This window comes from Apodemus sylvaticus, chromosome 19 (genome assembly GCF_947179515.1).
Source record: "Apodemus sylvaticus chromosome 19, mApoSyl1.1, whole genome shotgun sequence".
Classification (NCBI taxonomy): Eukaryota; Metazoa; Chordata; class Mammalia; order Rodentia; family Muridae; genus Apodemus; species Apodemus sylvaticus.
The window spans coordinates 19,309,317-19,326,762 of record NC_067490.1 but is presented as its reverse complement, the minus strand read 5'-3'; the positions used below and the strand labels follow the sequence as shown (position 1 = coordinate 19,326,762).

Below are 17,446 nucleotides of genomic sequence, written 5' to 3'. Positions count from 1 at the left end.
GGAAGCTGTTTGTGTGCCGTCTAGGTCTTTAGAGCATTCTTCATCTCTGATACCACCATTTCTCCACCCATAACTGGAACAGTCCAAGGTTTCTCCATCTAGACCATCAGTAACTTGGAATCAGGAAAACTCAAGTTCCTGTTCAGTCCTTGTCATTTTTTTTCCTGATGGATGGATAATCTTAGAAACCTGAAGCATTCACACAGGTGCTCAAATGATCCTTTTGCAAGATGGGAGATGACAGGAATACATTCTTCAGTCTTACTGTTGTGAGATGTATACAAAAAGTAACATATAAAGCCATGCATGGGCGGTGAGTTTTAAGATGAATTCAGACAACATTATTTTAGATCAGGATTTGGCAAGCTTTTTTCTGGAAAGGCTCAGGCACCAAATACTTTAATCTCAGTGAGTCTCTGTCATAACTTCTTGGTCACTGTAGCGTGAACACTGTAAAGTGACTTTTGTAAACATCTTGGGGTGTTATGTACTAATAAAACTTTATTGATTTAAACAAACAAACAAACAAAAAGAAGCAGGCAACAAGACAGATTATGGCACATGGGCCTTAGGTTTCCATCACTGCTGCAGCCAGGTGGTGTAGTCATCAAAATGATGTTCGACATGTGTCTGGATTAGGCATAGATATCCCCACATGGCATCTGTAGTCCTGAGAACTGGGTCACTAGACTCATGAGGTCATGTCTTTTCCCATCATCCTCCAGGAATGCTGCTTTTGCCTTCCCTTGTCAAGAAAGGTCTTGTTAGGCTTCCCCATCGAAATCTCATTAGGCCTCAGTTCAGAAGTAACTTTTCCCATAGTGTCTTGGCAGGCCTTTCCAAGATGGACGGTCACCCATGTCACAGGAGTCTCTATTTTTCTTCCATCACTCTGACCATGACACAGGATTTGGTAGTTTGATGAACCACGTGTGTACTTCCTAATTGCCTGTGTGCTTCCATGCTAGCTAGACTACACTCAGAACTGCTCCCTAGAGGTTCTGAGGCTGAGCCTCCTCTCCTGGGATGCTGGACTCCAGGTAAAGTCTAAGGAACATTTAAATTCCCTTACACAGCATGTGATATTACCATAGACTTGAATGGGTACCAATCCGCCACCAACAGATAACTACAGATTTCTAGAAGTTCAAAGAAATACCAAGTCCATGCTTAGTAAAGGCCCCAATATTTGGAGTTTGATAGTATATCCTAAAGTTATAGGGATTCACATTGAAATAATAAAATTGCTTACCCTTCATCTTTGGAAGAATTAGGGGAAGTCTAAGGCTCAGTCTTTGGTCTAAGTCTCACCTCTACGTGAACTTGGTCATGTTACTTCACCTGACTTAGTCCCACTACACCAATTTTCTTAGTAGAGAAATAGTATCAAAATACTCCTAACCTTAAAGAATCCCAGATAATTAAATGAGCCGCACTATGTATGATTGACAGATAAATACCAAAGCACAGCCACACAATGGTTAAGCTGTGGGAAATGTTGCAACTTTGATTTCGGCGGTAACAATGTAGGGGAAACTGGACTCCCGTCTCAGAGTTCCTGCTACCTGAGATTCTATCAAAATGCCCAGGGAAATTAGACAAGAGCCTTTGTCTTAAGGAACCCAGGCAATTAGCAGTGCCAAGAGACCCAGAGCTAGTCATGTCTAAACTCAAAAATGTCTCTTGATGGCAGTGGAGCCAGAGAACCCACCTGACCAAGGGACAGTCATCGATCCTTTTAAGCAGGGAAAGTCTGAGAGAATCTTATCTTTAACTTTCTACACGTTGCTTCCATTGGAGTGATATTTGTAGACACAACAGAAAGGTCCACCCTGGACTTGACCAACGTTAGGAAGCCATCTTAACTAAACAGCAAGACTGAAGCCAGCTGATCAGAGCATCTTGAAAAGTATAGAGATACTCATTTTTTTTTCTCCTACAGAATATGGCTAAGCTGTTTTTCTCCCAAATGGTTCCCTGAACTGAGTCCTAGCCAGTCAACAAATCGAGGTTGGACCAAAAGAGAACTCAGGATTCTGTCAAAACCTCTAGTGCCTGATATTCCTTAGGAAGATCACAATGAACCCAGCTTACAAATAACAGGGCAGGGACTTGGCCAATCACCTCTGCAGTGATTAAGCAGTCCCCATAGAGGCCCGGAAGCAATGCATATGTATCCACATCTACATAAGCATGTATCAGTACATGTGTATCAGTACATATGCTATTTTTCACTGTTAATATCTCTAGATTCATTAAATTGTGGTTAGCACACAAAATTATGTATTTAAGGTTTAGACGGTAACAATTTGAAGCATGCATGCATACCATACAAAAACATTGATTGCCATCCATTCAACACCTCGTAGACTTCCCCACTTGGGGACCATGAGAACTTTTTTTTTTTTCTTTTTTTGAGACAGAGTTTCTCTGTGTAGCCCTGGCTGTCCTAGAACTCACTCTGTAGACCAGGCTGGCCTCGAACTCAGATATCCACCTGCCTCTGCCTCCCAAGTGCTGGGATTAAAGGCGTGCGCCACCACACCCGGCCCACGAGAACTTTTAAGGATTTCTGTTCTCTTACAGTTGGCAGGCACCATGCTGTCCGGGAACACCTCCGACCTCAGCCATCTTCTGACTGAGATCCTGTTACCCTCTGCTCACTCCCCTGCCCTCTATCAACACAGTTTCAGGACACATTTCTCAGGCCAGCAAGATGACTCGGGGAGTCAAGACACTTGCTACAAAGTCTGCCAACCTGAGTTCAATCCTCAGGGCCCATGGGGTGGGAGAAGAGAACTGACTCCTTAAGGTTGACCTGTGACCTGCACTGGGTGCCCCTGTGACAGCCACTTGTCATCACTCACAAAATAAAAAATAAATGTAAAATAAAATTATATAGATTATACACACATATTCATATATATGTATATGTGTACACACACACACACACACATTTCTCCTTTAAGAACACACAGAATTAGTGAGACTGAAATATTTGCACTCAGCTCGGTCTCCAGTTAGTCTGTGTTCTTTTGTCCCGGTTAAATGTGCTTTAATTAGCAAATATCTGTAAATAATTTACTTGCTTTTCAAACACAATAGAACAATGGGGTCAGTTTTTACATACATTTACCAAGCCTGTATCTGGTTCTTAGGCCAGGCTCAGCCATTGTTCAATAACTGTATTAAGCTGCCGCCTTCTTGCTGTCTTCCTTGAAGGAGGTTGGGGACGGCGGGGATAGGACATCGTCGGATTCTACAGGACCCCAGAAGCTTAGAACAAAAACGTCATCCAGTTCAAGCCCCCAAATGAAAAATAAGGAAATATGCCAAGAGTAGGCCATGGGGGGGGGGGAATTGTTCTAGGATGACAGGTACCCATCAAATCCTGTCATCCCCCTAAATCCTTACATGTGAGCCCCTGCTCCCCCAAGACAGCAAGCATGACACTCGGGGAAATCTCAGCCCCTCATCTGGGCTCTGCAGGGGTTAAAACAGCGCCCTACATGCTGTGCAAAGCAAGACGCTAAATCAAATGAGAGACACCGCTCCGAGACCAGAGGCATATTATTTTGAATAAGATTGAAAAGGCCAGAAAAAGCAATTCAAAAACATTTCAATTATGTATTTCCCAGAAACTACATCTTCGAGCGACCAATGCAAGTGCTACCGACCACAATAAAACTTCTTCCCCCATAAAAGCGTATAAAACAGGTTGAGCAGCACATACTTTATAGATCATATGCATATTTCGGACTATTAATAAAAAATGCAAAAAAAATCTATGTGTGCTTTACTCTCCGAAGCAATACAGTAATTATGATTAAGGGACACACAGCACGGAGAGAGCCAATTTATCTTTCCTGGTGCTCAGGAATATGCTATTGTGTAACTAGGCAACTAAAGACAAACTATGGTTGTAATTAATTCACTCCTATGCTTATTTAAAAGACACAATTAGAACATTTTTATTTTCCGGCTTGCACAGTAGCTCAACATGCTTGAGGCTGTGGAAAGCAAAGCCTAATTCGCAGAGGCAAGAGTTTAATGTTTAAGCCAAGCGTAGGCTTTGGAATTGAGCGGTAGAGGACTGGTGGCTTTTAGGGCCCCGGGGTGCTGGGAGTCATGAGAAAGGAAGATGGGGGAGGGGTCGATAGGCGGGGCTAGCAACACGTGGCCGTGGCCTCTGCTGTCTGTTTTTTGTGATCCGTGATTATCCTCTGCACCAGAATGTAGGTCCCTGTACCTATATAGCCATAAAGAGTCTATAGACAAATTCATACCATCAAGGCACCATCCTATGCGAATGGTAACGCCCAATCTCCATTTTTCTGGTTGTGGATGGATACCGGTCTGATGTGACCTGGATGCCCTCCGCTTGACTTCGGAGCCCTCTTTTCAATAATGGTTATCTGAATGTTTTCCAGTAAATTTATATGGCGTATATACATGCGTGTGTGGGCGTTCGCACTTCTCCATAAGAGTGTTCATGTGTGTGTGTGTGTACATGTGAGTGTGTGTACACGTGAGAATGTAGGCCAGATGTTGAATTCAGATGTCCTCCTCCATCATCCTCTACTCTTTGAGAGGTGGTAGTCTTACTCCAGAGCTCATCAATTTGTTAGAGTAACTGCTCAATAAACCCCAGGGATCCCCCTGTCTTCCTCTCCTGGAGTTGGGCTTGCAGACATGCCTTTTACCTGCATGCTGGATATCTTAATTCCTCTGTTACCCACTGAGCCATCTTCCAAACCCACATATTTTGAAACGTGTTGTCAATATAATGACAATATAATGTCAAAATAATGACAATATAAATCCAGGGTCCAGGATTTGCATGCACGTGCTCGAAGGGCCAAAGTTCTGATCCATGGAAACACAGTGAGGATTATGCTACACCCTGAAAGAGTCCACAGTACGCAAGGACTCAGGGACAGATTCTTCCAGAAACAAAAGATCCATGACCACATCTCTCAGAGGCAAACAAATCTCTTAGGCAACAATCGATAAATTTGTTTTAAATACCCTTAAAAGCAGAGCCACCAAGTAATCGTTGGTTACAATATTATTCTGAGTAGAGCATGGCAAATATCCAACTGCCCTGCTATGAGAAATGACAAGCGAACGCTTTCGATTCAAGCAATTATATGCTGGATATTGGTTAAAACGAGACTTTGATAAATGAGCCCGGGTTGCGTGTTACCAGATGCCACTATGAACAACGGCATGCTTTATTAATAATTAATAACCAAGTATTTACATGTGTGGACTCTTGTACTTCATAAAAAAAAAATAACATTTCCTGACTATGGGCCTGACCGTTTAAATGTCAATGTTTTAATTGCCTTCAGTATGGAGTCACTCTTAAACCTTGGTTAAGGCCAACCATTTGAAAAGAGTGCTATCTTTTGTGAACTGCCAACTTGACTGGGGTGGGGCTTGACTCTCCTTCTCTTCAGAAGTCTAGGTTTCAGTTTGTCACTACAAAGTCCCTAATTTCAACGAGCTGATGGTTGGAGATCAGAAAGGTGCCCGGAGAGACTGTCATGGCGGTTCCAGGCTGAGCCCTCGCTCTAAAACGTTGGCTTATCTCTTTGGACAGAGCGACTCACAACATCTGGTCATGTATTTTGGCATCCTTTGGGTGGGATGTGGGTTTCAGTAGCAAAGGAGAAAGTGTGAGATGGGGTCCTGAGGTAAGCTAACAAATGACTGACCAACCAGTGGGGTCACACTAAATGAAGGCAGGCTGCTAGCCAAAAAAAAATAAAATAAAATAAAAAAAAGATTTACTTTGTTATTTGTTATTTATGTGTGTGAGCCTGCAAGAGTGCATGTACACCACATGTGTGCAGGAGCCCACAGAGGGTAGAAAGAGGGCGTCACACACAACTGGTGAGCCATCTGATGTGGGTGCTGGGAAGGAATCAAAGCCAGGTTATCTACAAGAACAGTAAGCACTCTGCGCGGCTAAGCCTTTTCTTAGCTTTCAAAGGGGTATTTCAAAGATATTTTTCTAAAGTTTAAATTAGGTGCCTGGGTACGTTTGTGTATGCAAATATAAGTATGGCCTGCTTAGGAGGCCAGAAGAGGGTTGCAGATCTCCTGGGTTTGCAGTTACAGGTGGCTCAGTCTTCGTAAGAAAATTGTATGATCTGAAATGACGATCTTTTCAGCTCCTCCCCATGATATAATAATACAAGGCTCAGTTGTTCTGAACTCAGTGAACTCCAGGGAAGAGGAGAATCCTGCTAGCTATATTACCATACAAAACAGAAAGAACCCTGAGGTGTGCCAAGCTAAAGGGAGATATAAAGCACCAGTAACTCACAGGTTCTTAAGAAGAAGGGATTCATGTCCCTGAGCAGAATGGCCCTCAGTACACAGTGGGTGTTCTATAAATGGGTATGCGGCTCCAGCGCACAGTAGGTATTCTGTAAATGTGTCTCTGGCAAATGAGACTCCAAAGATGAAGACCTTGCTTTCTACTTTTCTAGAAAAGGAGTAGGAAATATCCAGAGAGACCTTAGCTCGTTTGGACTTCAACTCAGGACCACAGCTGGAAAGCCTGATGCTATTTCGTATTGACCAGTATCTGTCAAATCAGGGTGGGATAGTCTGTGAGGTCCCCAAAGGGGAGATTCCCTTTCACTTCCACTGTGTTTAAGGGCTCAGTACATACTAGTACACATGGATGGCATGTGTTCAAGTTGACTCACGTGACAGGGCATCTCCATTTGTGACTCTGATTGTGTCTATACATCTTTAGGCATACTGACCTCACCTTTTTTTTTTTTTTAATTAAGATTGATCAACTTCTGGAGGAAAAAGGGCCAGGTTGCCAAGTATTTTTTCCAGTCATCTCTTTCTTGCCTACAAGGTTAACACTCAACCAGTAGGTTGTTTTTGATGAGCCCAAGCCAGATAATATCTTTATTGCCTGGAGCTTGGATCTTAGCCATTCAAAATAGACTTCAATGTAAACTGTATTTATTCACAAAAAAATGGATGTCCTAGACTCAATAGTAAAACCTGTTTATACAAGTAAATGATAATGACATTATTATACTGATATTAATATGTCTATAACATGAGATCTTGTTTGGAGTAAGAAAGAGGAATAGGGTTTGAGGAAACAGCTCTGTGAGAAGAGCATCTGCTAAACAAGTGTAACATCTTGAGCTCAATTCCCAACCCTGAAGAACTGAAGAGTAGAAATGTAGAAACATCTTCCACATCAACCTTGTGGGCCAGAGGTCAGCAGACTTTTTCCGTAAAGGATCAGGTCAGAAGATAAGTATTTCTACTCTGTTCATCATCTGGCAGCCATCAGAAGTACTAGCTGGGTTGTTCTGGCCAAAGAGTTTCAAATACTATATAAATAAATGACTTTGGCTGCATCCCAATAAGACTTTATTCACAAACTATCAGTGGGGGCCAGATTTGGCCTTTGAGTTTTAGCTAACTGACCATTAGGGCACACCAGTTGAGTGGTCTCCATGTAATGCTTTAGCTATTGTTCTGAACATGGTTAGAGATGTCCCTTCTTTTAGTTTAAAGGAATGAGTGACTAGGAGTAGACAGTAGGCAGAGTAACTACCCCCATCGGCGACTGACTTCCCATGTGTACCGATTCTAGATGAAAATAGCCACTACCAGCAGAGACTGAGTTTTCCTAAGTCCTGAGCCTGTTGGACCTCTCCTTTTTTACTTTTTAAACCATCATCTCTGATTTCCTCAGGTAGACTCAAGATCAGCAATTCCATTGTACAGATGAAAACATTGAGTCTTGGGTAAGGCAGAGCACCATTGAAGGACAGCTAGATAAGTCAAGGACACTCAGAGATCTCTAAAATCACCTTAAGGGCTTTGCAAATACAAAGACAGCCAGGGGCAGAACCATCTAGATTCCAGAGCGCATCTGCCTGCCCCTCAGGTAGGATCAAATCAGATAATCTTTTGAAAAATGTGGCCGGTCCAGTAGGTAACATTTTTCAGTAGCAGAATAAAAATTCTTAAGAGACCTGTTGTGATGACACAGCTAAACTCAACACACATAGGAAAAACAGCCCCAGAGGAAGGAACCAGAACCACCAGGGATTTTTTAGCAAAGTAACTCAGGAGTTGCCAGGAACGACTCAAATTCCAATGAGAAAAGCACATACCAATATCAATGATAATGATCACAGACAATCTATGTAGTAGCTCATTTAGTCCATAAAATAATCCCAGGAAGTAGATACCACATGTCCATATATGGATGAAAATACTGAGACACAGAATGCCTAAGAAATCTTCCAAGAGTGTGTCGCTCGACTGAGACTGTTGAAAGTCTTCAAAGTCTTAGATCCAACTCCAACTGCCCTCTCTATACGGCTTTCAGTAGAACAGGCATCTCTGAAGCAGTTTCTAAGTGCACCACCACTTACAGTGTATCCTGGAAGATGACAACTACATACTGTTAGAAATCCTGAAAGCAAGCTGGGAGTCTAAAACACCCAGGCATGCTTGGTCACGACTCAGTGACATCATTAGCTTAACCTCCCCCTTCCAGGCCATCAACAAACCTTCACGTAAAACCCCAAGCCTGCACATGCACACGCATTTGAAAGCCAACTGGCAATAGAATAAGTGCTTGGCAATTTGAGAATGAGCATGATCAGAAGTTACCCAGTAACAGGACCAGTTACCCACCTCTATTGCCAAGTCTTCCCCTACTGGACACAGGTGCCCATTGAGGGTGGTCACCAAAGACACTGCCTAGGCCCTGCTCTTTCCTCCCATGCAGCTTAAGACAACATCATCATTAAATCCAATGGAATCCACATGAATGTTATTATGACTTGCTATTGTTTACAAAATAAAAAAAATGTTCATAACGTTCTTATCCCGAGTCCTTCTCATTTTAAGTATTTTGAAATATCTAAAGCGCTTTCCCCTATATCATGTCTCTTGATTCCCCCAAATTTTTCAGTTTTTGCTGTCATTCCCATTTTATGGGTGAATAAACTGAGGCTCAGATCCTTATAGTTATTTAAGGTCAGACTGAGGCTAAAATGTAGAATAGAAATGTGCCTATTCTCTCTCTCTCTTTCTCTCTCCCTCTCTCTCTCTCTCTCTCTCTCTCTGTGTGTGTGTGAGACAGACATATATATGCATTTGCATATGTGGGGCACTTTGCTAGTGGAAGAGACAACCTCAAACGTTAGTTCTTACCATCTGTCTAAGGCATTGTTCACTGCTGTGTACTACCTCATGCTAGGATTACTGCTTCCAGCTTATGAGGCTCTGAGGATTTGAACTCTGCTCCTTAATCTTGCCCAGTAGATGCTTCAGCCACTGAGCCCTCTCAGCCTCAAATGTCCCTCTTTGGCAAATGCCTTTCCTCACTGCAGGTAACCAGCACTGGCAATGTCTGATGTCACCATCACCCTGGAAACCAATCGATAGCTAATTATTAATAACTGAAAATATTTTTTGCTCTATAGCTTCCGTTAGAATTACTTGAACTACATAAAATAAAATCTCATGACCCTGACTATCTGACCTTTGAGAGCTGACTGAATAGCCTCATTTTAAAATGATCCAGGGACGGCCTTTCATGGTACATGTTCTAGAATCTACTAGGATGTGTTTTCTTGTTTCAAGAATAGGTTTTTATTGAAGGAGGCAAGCTGAAACTTTAGGAAGGACTGGGTGACACTGGCCACATTTGACAGGCACCATGACCTTGGCATGTTCCTGTCCCCATCTATAAAATGGGTAGGTACAATCCTATACCACCCAGCCTCCTGCAGTGACTGCGAAGATTCATGTGGAATTAAAAAAAAAAATCTGCTGCAAACCACAGTGAACCACACAGGGACGCTATTTCTAAACTAGCACAATGATCATGTTCCTGCTTTTAGAACTGACGTCTTCCCATTTCAAGAAATCAGAAAAAGGCAGAAGGACTCTTTTTCAATAGAGAGTTGCGAGTCCTGGTTGTCCTTTTCAGATAGGTTGCCGATGTCAGCTCAATCAGGAAATTATTAACCTCCATTTGGTTACTTAAAATAAACTCTACTGGCTGATTAAATGTTCTTGAACACCAAGAAAACATTCCCCTGCATTTAGCAACGGCAGAGGCATCCTTCAAAACTATTTAAAATCAATAATAAAAACCATTTCAATGTATATAAACAAGTTAATGGAGTAGGCGAAAATAAAGCAAATGTCTTAATGAGAGGCCCTGTTGCCCCCTCTAGGCGCCTGCAGTAAATGCTGGTCTGTGACTCTCCTCCCCAGGAGCCTGCCTGCTGCTGTTCTGCTAATGTCTGACTTAGGCCAGGGGGGAAATGACATCACCGGGGTGGAAAACCGATCCTGCACCGGGAAACTTTCTACCTGCTTTCCATTTGTCATAATTATTTTTGCACAATGCAGCTTCCATTTGCATAATTTTGAGGCGTGTCATTATCTCAATTGAAAATTGTTTTAATATGGCTGAATAACTCACAATGACATCAGCCGAAGTCCTAATGAAATATACAAGTATAATCATACAGCTAATTACCAGCCGTGTTAGCATTAAAAAACAAATCATGCATAATATTAGACTATGTATAAGCAGCTGAGGATTATAAATAGAGCCGCCCTCTCTCCACAAACCCCCTAGAGTTTACTTTTAAATGGCAAGATTAATTTTCCGAGGTATGGCTCATACAGTAGATACGAAATGCCTAGATCATTACAACTCCCCATAAGGAACAATTAAAAAGAGATCGTGTGTTTAAAAACGTATCTATTCTTTGTCAACAGTTCTGACAGACAGATGGGATCGTCTGTGGACTTTATTCTTAAGTCAGAATTCGCCAGTTAGTTATATCCACAGAAATTAAAGAGGATCTAGTGAGGTCAACTCGGGGTCTTTTAAACAAATATTCCAATTTCAATTAAAAAAAAAAAAGAGTGACCACAAATATCCCATAAAACACTGAATGATTTCCTCCTGGGTTTAGTCCGAAGTCTGTTAGGCACCAGCTCTTTTCTGGATATTTAATCCTTTCCTTCTCCAGATCACAGGCCATGTTGAAGTAATAAATTTGAAAAGCAAATAATAAGAAATCAGGAAGGGGGAGGGAGAAGGAAGACAGCTGCGCCGCGAAGTTGGGTCGGGGGAGGGGCTTGAGCCCGGTGGGAGGGGGGGAGGCGCTCAACCTGTTGGTGGGCTGCAGGGGTCCCACTTAGCATCCACACAGCACCTTAGTCAGGCTGCAGGCGGAGCCCGGGAAACCGAATGCTTACACCCGAGGCTGGTCGGGGAGGGCGGGGGAGGGGTGTGTGCCGGGAGGAGGGCGGAGCTTATTTCCGAAAAGGCAGATTCCTGGGCCGAGGTTCTGACGAACTCCCTTAATTAAGCAGCCGCGGACCACTGAGGGGTAATTCGATCCGGGGGAGAGGGAGTGAGCTAGCAAGGCCAAAAGTGCAATCAACTCCATCAGCTCCAGGAATTTCTGCCTGGGCTGGCAGCTCTAGGGCCCCGGAGGAGTTCAGCACCGAACCATTCATTTAACAACAGACCTACCTCGAAAGCTCGCGAGCCTGGCGCCGAGCTAGCTGCCCTCAAAAGTCTCAGTCTGATCACCCTGCTCTGTCTCGGGAGACACAAAGCCTGGCCAGGGGGGGCCGTGCGCCCTCCCTCCCGCCGCGCCCTGGGCGCTGACTCCCCAAAATAGTTCCCGAGTGTGTGTGTGTGTGTGTGTGTGTGTGTGTGTGTAGGGGGGTAACGATCGCTCCACTAAGCTCGGCCCTCGGACCCGGGGAGACCAGAGAGGTGCGGTTACACCCGCAGTGACAGAGCCCGAGGGAGGTGGCCCGCTGGCGGCGCCGTGGGGTCCTCTCAGCGTCCACCCCGCGCGCAGCCTCGCACCTCACCGCAGAGGCCCCTGCACCCGGCCCCACACCCCACTGGAAGACGTCCACTTCGCGTGGAGTCACTGGAAACCAGAACATCAAATGGCTCCGGGAGGAGGGGGAGTAGGCGCGAGATAGTTCTTAATGCCGAACGTGTTTGTGCCGGTTACACGACCGCTTTGAAATCCGCCCGGGCAGATGCGCAAGTTATTTGAATGTATTATCCCAGTACCTGTCATTTATCACTTCAGTCAACACGCCTTTGCCAACTCAATTGCTTTTGATCTCATTCTGCCTCCGTTTCGTAATTTCCGCCCTCTTAAACATATCAAATACTTAAAAGAAAAAAAAAACCGTGAACAATATCAAAACCCACTAAAAGAAAGCTACCCAGCCCAGGAGCCAGGCATGAAGGTAGAACTAAAAAAAATAAAAATAAAAATAAATTAAAAAAATAAAAAAGCAAAAAATGTATATTAAAATATCTATATTAAAGCATGGGATATTAATCTTCAAGAGGAGGTAGCTAAACGAACACACACACACACACACCCTGGAACAAAACCCTTCTCGACAAGTTATTTGATCTTGACTAAAATCAGCAGTTGGACGGTCTTTGTAAAGCTGACAGCCAAACTCTGACAATGGTAAAATACTCCAGCCCCAGTTAGTGGCGCTACCCCTTTAAAAAACGAGTGGATTCTGCTCACCGCAGAACTGAATACAGTATTTTCAAGCTTGCCTTATAATACGCATTACTGGAGGGGGGGGGTTAGATAATAAAGAAGGAAGAGGGGGAGAGATAGGTTTACCACCTCGCCATGGTCGCTATTTCTGCCCTGGGGAGTGTCTTCGGGGAGGAAATAAAGTTTCGAGCTGGATAAAAGTTGCCGGCTGGTCCTTTCTTCCCACAACAGCTGGAGCTCCGCTATGCAAATCGGATCCTTTGGCGTACATCTTACAAAGAAAAAGTCGCCAAGGGACAAGATTCTTGGTTTGCCTTCAAGGTGGAATTGAAAAGCCTTATAAAAAATATAAGGTCCGTGCAAACCACACGGTGAGCCGACCCACTGCAGGAGGGGGAGAGAGAGGGAGAGAAAAAAAAAAGCACTACGTAAATAATGTAGCCATCAAGCACAAATATCTATTACCAGGCACATTCACACACAAGACTCTCAATACAGACCGGCCCACAGATAGAACGCTGGGTGAAAAATATTACAAAACCCACTAATTTTCTGCCTCCCTTAAAAAAAAGAAAAAAAAAAAAAAAGCCCTCCGGGTCCCCACCACCACCCCTCCCCAGTTCCCCATATGAGGCGATAAAATTACATTATGTAGGTATGATCAGCGCAGGGATTTTTAAAAAAACAATAAAAAATTATTTTGGGGGGATGTAGAGGGTAAAAGTTTGGTAAAAAGTTTGTGGGGGGTGTGGGGGGGTGTGAGGGGGTGGGTGAGCTGGGGGGCTGGGGGGTGCCGGGGGGCGCCGGGACCGCAGGAGCGGAGGAGAACGAAATACCTGGAGTGAGTTGGGCTCCATCTCGACGTTCTGAATTGATTGAACTCAACATTCTCTCCAAACTTGTTGGCTTGAATGGATTGCATCAGGTCCTGGCAGGGGAAAGCATTCTCTGCTTGCAGCCGGCGTGATGTCTCAATATAAAACTAAGCTCCAGCATCCCCTTCAGCACCAAAATGATTGAAAATATATCCTAATATTTCTTCGAAGACTCAATTTTCATCTCCTGTAAAAAAGAGGTGGGTTTGCTGCCAAAGATGGGTTGATCAAATTCGAAATAGGGAGAAGGGTGAAGTCCGACCTCGGCGGGAAGCGAATGGATCAAGGCAAAAAGCAGACAGGAAGATGTAAAAAAAATTGAAACCCACCCTAAAACCAAGCCACGAGGGTATCTTTCTCTTCTCAGTTCCTCGTGACTGTGGGTAAGGTCGGCTGAGATTTTTGGAGCAGACCAAGTCTCCCGAGCTGCGTTGTGCATCTGACAGGACCTGCTTGTATATGTCTAATATAAAGAACATTTCCTGCAGAGATTCCGGGGCGCCGCTCCTCTTTCTAATGCTCCTTAGCAGATTTGCTGTTATTAGACATGTAGATTTGTTTGATAGTTAAATTACGTTTCCTCACTGCCATGTTTGAGAGAACTAATCTGTTAAATTATCTTCTGATGCCTATTTACACGGAAGGGAAAAGTGGGTTATCGATTATATAAACATATAAATATTAATGCATTTGTTCGCTTCGCAAAAAAAAAATACTCAGCAGGGGAAAAAAAGGAAGAAGAGCAGAAAGACAAGTGAGCAGTGCACACACGTCTCGTGATTTTGCAACAATATTGAACGGACAGCAACTGCATTTAGGGAGAGGAACAATAAACCGTGCATGATAAATCAATACATGCGAGCCGCGAGTCTGCTCGGAATATGAATTCGGGCTCCGGGTTCTGCGTGTGCATTCTTTAATTTTGAAGTATATACACTCGTACGTGTTTACAATGCTGATGGACGCCAAGGGCTCTCTCAAATGATAATGTGTTTATATAACCCGGCGCTACAGGAATAATATACCGACTTCTACCCCACCCCCAATCCTTCCCGTGCCCCCCCTCCTCCCAAGAGGGAGGGGGAGCTTTCTCGGTAATAGTTTGAAACTGAAAAAATAATCCATTTGCAAACTAGTTAAATACCATCAGAAATTAAGCTGTTGGAAACGGAGGGGAGGGGTTAACACGTCGTAAGACAATAAAGGTTTTAAATGTGTATATTTATTGTTCTGGAGCCCTGGAGCATTGAGCGGTTTGCATGCACGGCTATTATGCAAACAGAGAAACTTAAGAGCCACAGAACAAGGAACAGGCAGGGACTGCAAAGCCCTCGCTCGCTGCGACCCAGCTGCCGGTCCTCAGCCTGGCTCGCTTGCATTTTCGCAGCGTTGATGTAAAATGGTGTGCTCGCTTCCCCCCACCCCTTCCCGGCTCTCCTCCCACTCTTTCCAGCACCCCTCCCCACCCCCACCCCCCCAGCGATTTTATTATATTGGCACCAATCTTTCCAGAGTGGGTCTGGCAGGCTAAAAAAGTAAACATGTACTATATGGGGGATAAGGTTTGTATAGTACGACAGTTGAAACTCGATCCGCGATAAAATTACAGGATGTTGAAATTACTAGCAAGCTATTTTTAACGCTTTCGCAACGTTTCACCTCTACCCGCAGCATCGAGTTGAGACAGGATTACTTTAATGAAAATTATATTCACATGGCTGAAGTTAATACACCCAGCAGAGCACAAACGCCTCGTCTTCGGTGATCTGGCGGTGGAAGGACCCTCTATGTGTTTTGACGCTTTTTTTCCATAACGTCTGCCTCCTCCGCTGCAGCAAGAATTAGGGAGCTTAACATTATCTAAAACACATTTTTTGATTCAGAACATGGAGAAGTCATAAAAAAAAAGGCAAGATGTATCTTGTTTCTATATACACAGAGATAAACGAAAGAAAATGGCAGATCCTCCAATTACAATAAGTAATAAAAGCCCATGCCAAAAAGCCCGTATTCTGGAAGCTGTCGAAAAGCTATTTTAATAATTTAAAGTAATATTCCAACTCTGCACAGTGGGGGAGGACAGTGTACCAATTTACAGTCCTCCATCTTTTGCATTAGCCAAATTATGACTTGCACATCGCTCCTTAATTATCTTCCTTGAAATTTCATCTGATCTTACCATTTCATAAACATGGGTTAGAGAGAGAAATTACAGCCCTTTCGCCCTCTCTTTTTAACTTTATGCTGCACACTGCAGACATTTGATTAGAATAACCCATTTTGTTCATTTTTAACATATGAATGGATTTGACTGAAGGGCATTTTACATATTTAAAAAAATATTCATGAGCTGCCTCCGGCTTCTGTTAGCCTCTGTCCTGTTAGTGTAAATATATACATTCAATTCAAAAGATGATATATTAAAAAAAAAAAAACAAAACTTGAGTTGCTGTATTTTGACAAGATTTTTCTTTGAGATCTTCTATGAGTCAGTTTCCTGCCTGACCATGGCGGCTGCGTTTATGCAGGAAACCTCGACACAGGGCCTGAGGGCATCCCTGGATTGTGTATTAAACCTCTCTTAAAAACACACAGCTTTCCACAGCATTTGAGCAACTTGGGTAGTCTTTAAGTGTCTGTAAATGACTTCACCTAATTAGAACCCTTCTTCTACGTCTCTTGAAGGGAAGCACTACACCAGCCAGGCTCCAGTGGTTAATCTCCCTTGATAAGGTCTTCCAAACCCAGCTCTGAATATTTCTGAATATTTGCATTTTTATAATCAGATCCCTGCTAAATCTCCAAACTGGGTCTGTCTCCCACCATGAGCTCCACTCCTAGGAACATAATAAATCTACTAAATCAATGGTCTACCCGATACTGAGAAAGGCCTTTAAAATTACAGATCACTGTTAGTGTCCCCCCCACCCCCACCTCAAAAGAAAAAAAAAATCTGTTCTTACCTCTTTAATGTGATGTTTGATAGACACCTGTAAATTATCTGGGTAGCAACTATCCATACAAAGAAAGTTTCAATTAAGATAAGGAGATTGTATTGAAACAGTTCTTTGAAGTAATGTAGTTAATAGCCTGTTTGATTTCTGCTTGTGAGAGTATTAACATGGGCTCAGGCTCCATCAATCACAGAGCAGATGTAAGACTTGAGACCCGACACCCAGGGGAATAGAGGCAAACTCCAGCAGTGCGGGGTCCCTGGGCTGATGGAAAGCAAATACTCATAAACAGATTGAATGTTGTAAGAAGACAATCCATTCAAGACAGTTATAATCATGAAAGCAACTGCTTTATTTATCTATATAAAAAAAAAAGGCTTGTAGCGGGGACTGGCTGGGCCTAAGAAGAAGAAGAGGAGGGTGGATCAGTATATGTTTATATGAACCAATATTTCTTTTTTTTCCCTTGTACTGAAACAGTAACCTCCACCCACACATCTATGTTCCTGCTGCATTGTGAGCTCCCAATTCAACTAAGTTACTTAATATATTTAAAAGGTTTAAAATGTATACACACACACACACACACACACACACACACACACCTGGGCCTCAAGGGGCTGGGGGGGGGGGGCGGAGAGACACTTTATTCGGTGCGTGTGAATCGTTCCATAAGGATCAGGGGGATTAAGTTAGCTGCAAAAACCCAGCAGTGACATAATTAGGCAGCTCGGGCTATAATAAACAGGATCATAAAAAAAAAAAAAAGTGCAGTTTGAAGAAAGAAGGCGTCCATTTCGAAACCTCCAATCTCTCTACTCACCTCTGGGCCTCCCCTCCCCCCAGCCCCCACCCCCAAAAAAAAAAAATTGCAAAAGGCAACTGAAGCATTTTTGACCTTGGCTACAATAATACTTCATGTTTTAGCACTTTAGTCAGCATTTTATCTACTAATTGCTACACACTACCGCGTGTGGCTCGAATCTGCCACTGCAGCTTGCTTTCACTGCTGAGCGAATTGCTTGATAAAAAC

General features: G+C 43.4%; 1 protein-coding gene across 1 annotated transcript in view; it reads right to left on the bottom strand.

The window, feature by feature from the left end:
• The window catches only part of Arid5b (AT-rich interaction domain 5B), a 184,519-nt gene extending 170,891 nt beyond the window's left edge, over nt 1-13,628 (bottom strand). The window contains exons 1-2 of the mRNA XM_052164626.1: nt 13,421-13,628; nt 12,714-12,968 (exon numbers count right to left, since the gene is read on the bottom strand). Of these exons, the coding sequence (XP_052020586.1) occupies nt 12,714-12,968; nt 13,421-13,441 (276 nt within the window). The 5' untranslated portion in view covers nt 13,442-13,628. The remainder of the gene's footprint in view (nt 1-12,713; nt 12,969-13,420) is intronic.
• Nucleotides 13,629-17,446: the final 3,818 nt, after the last annotated feature.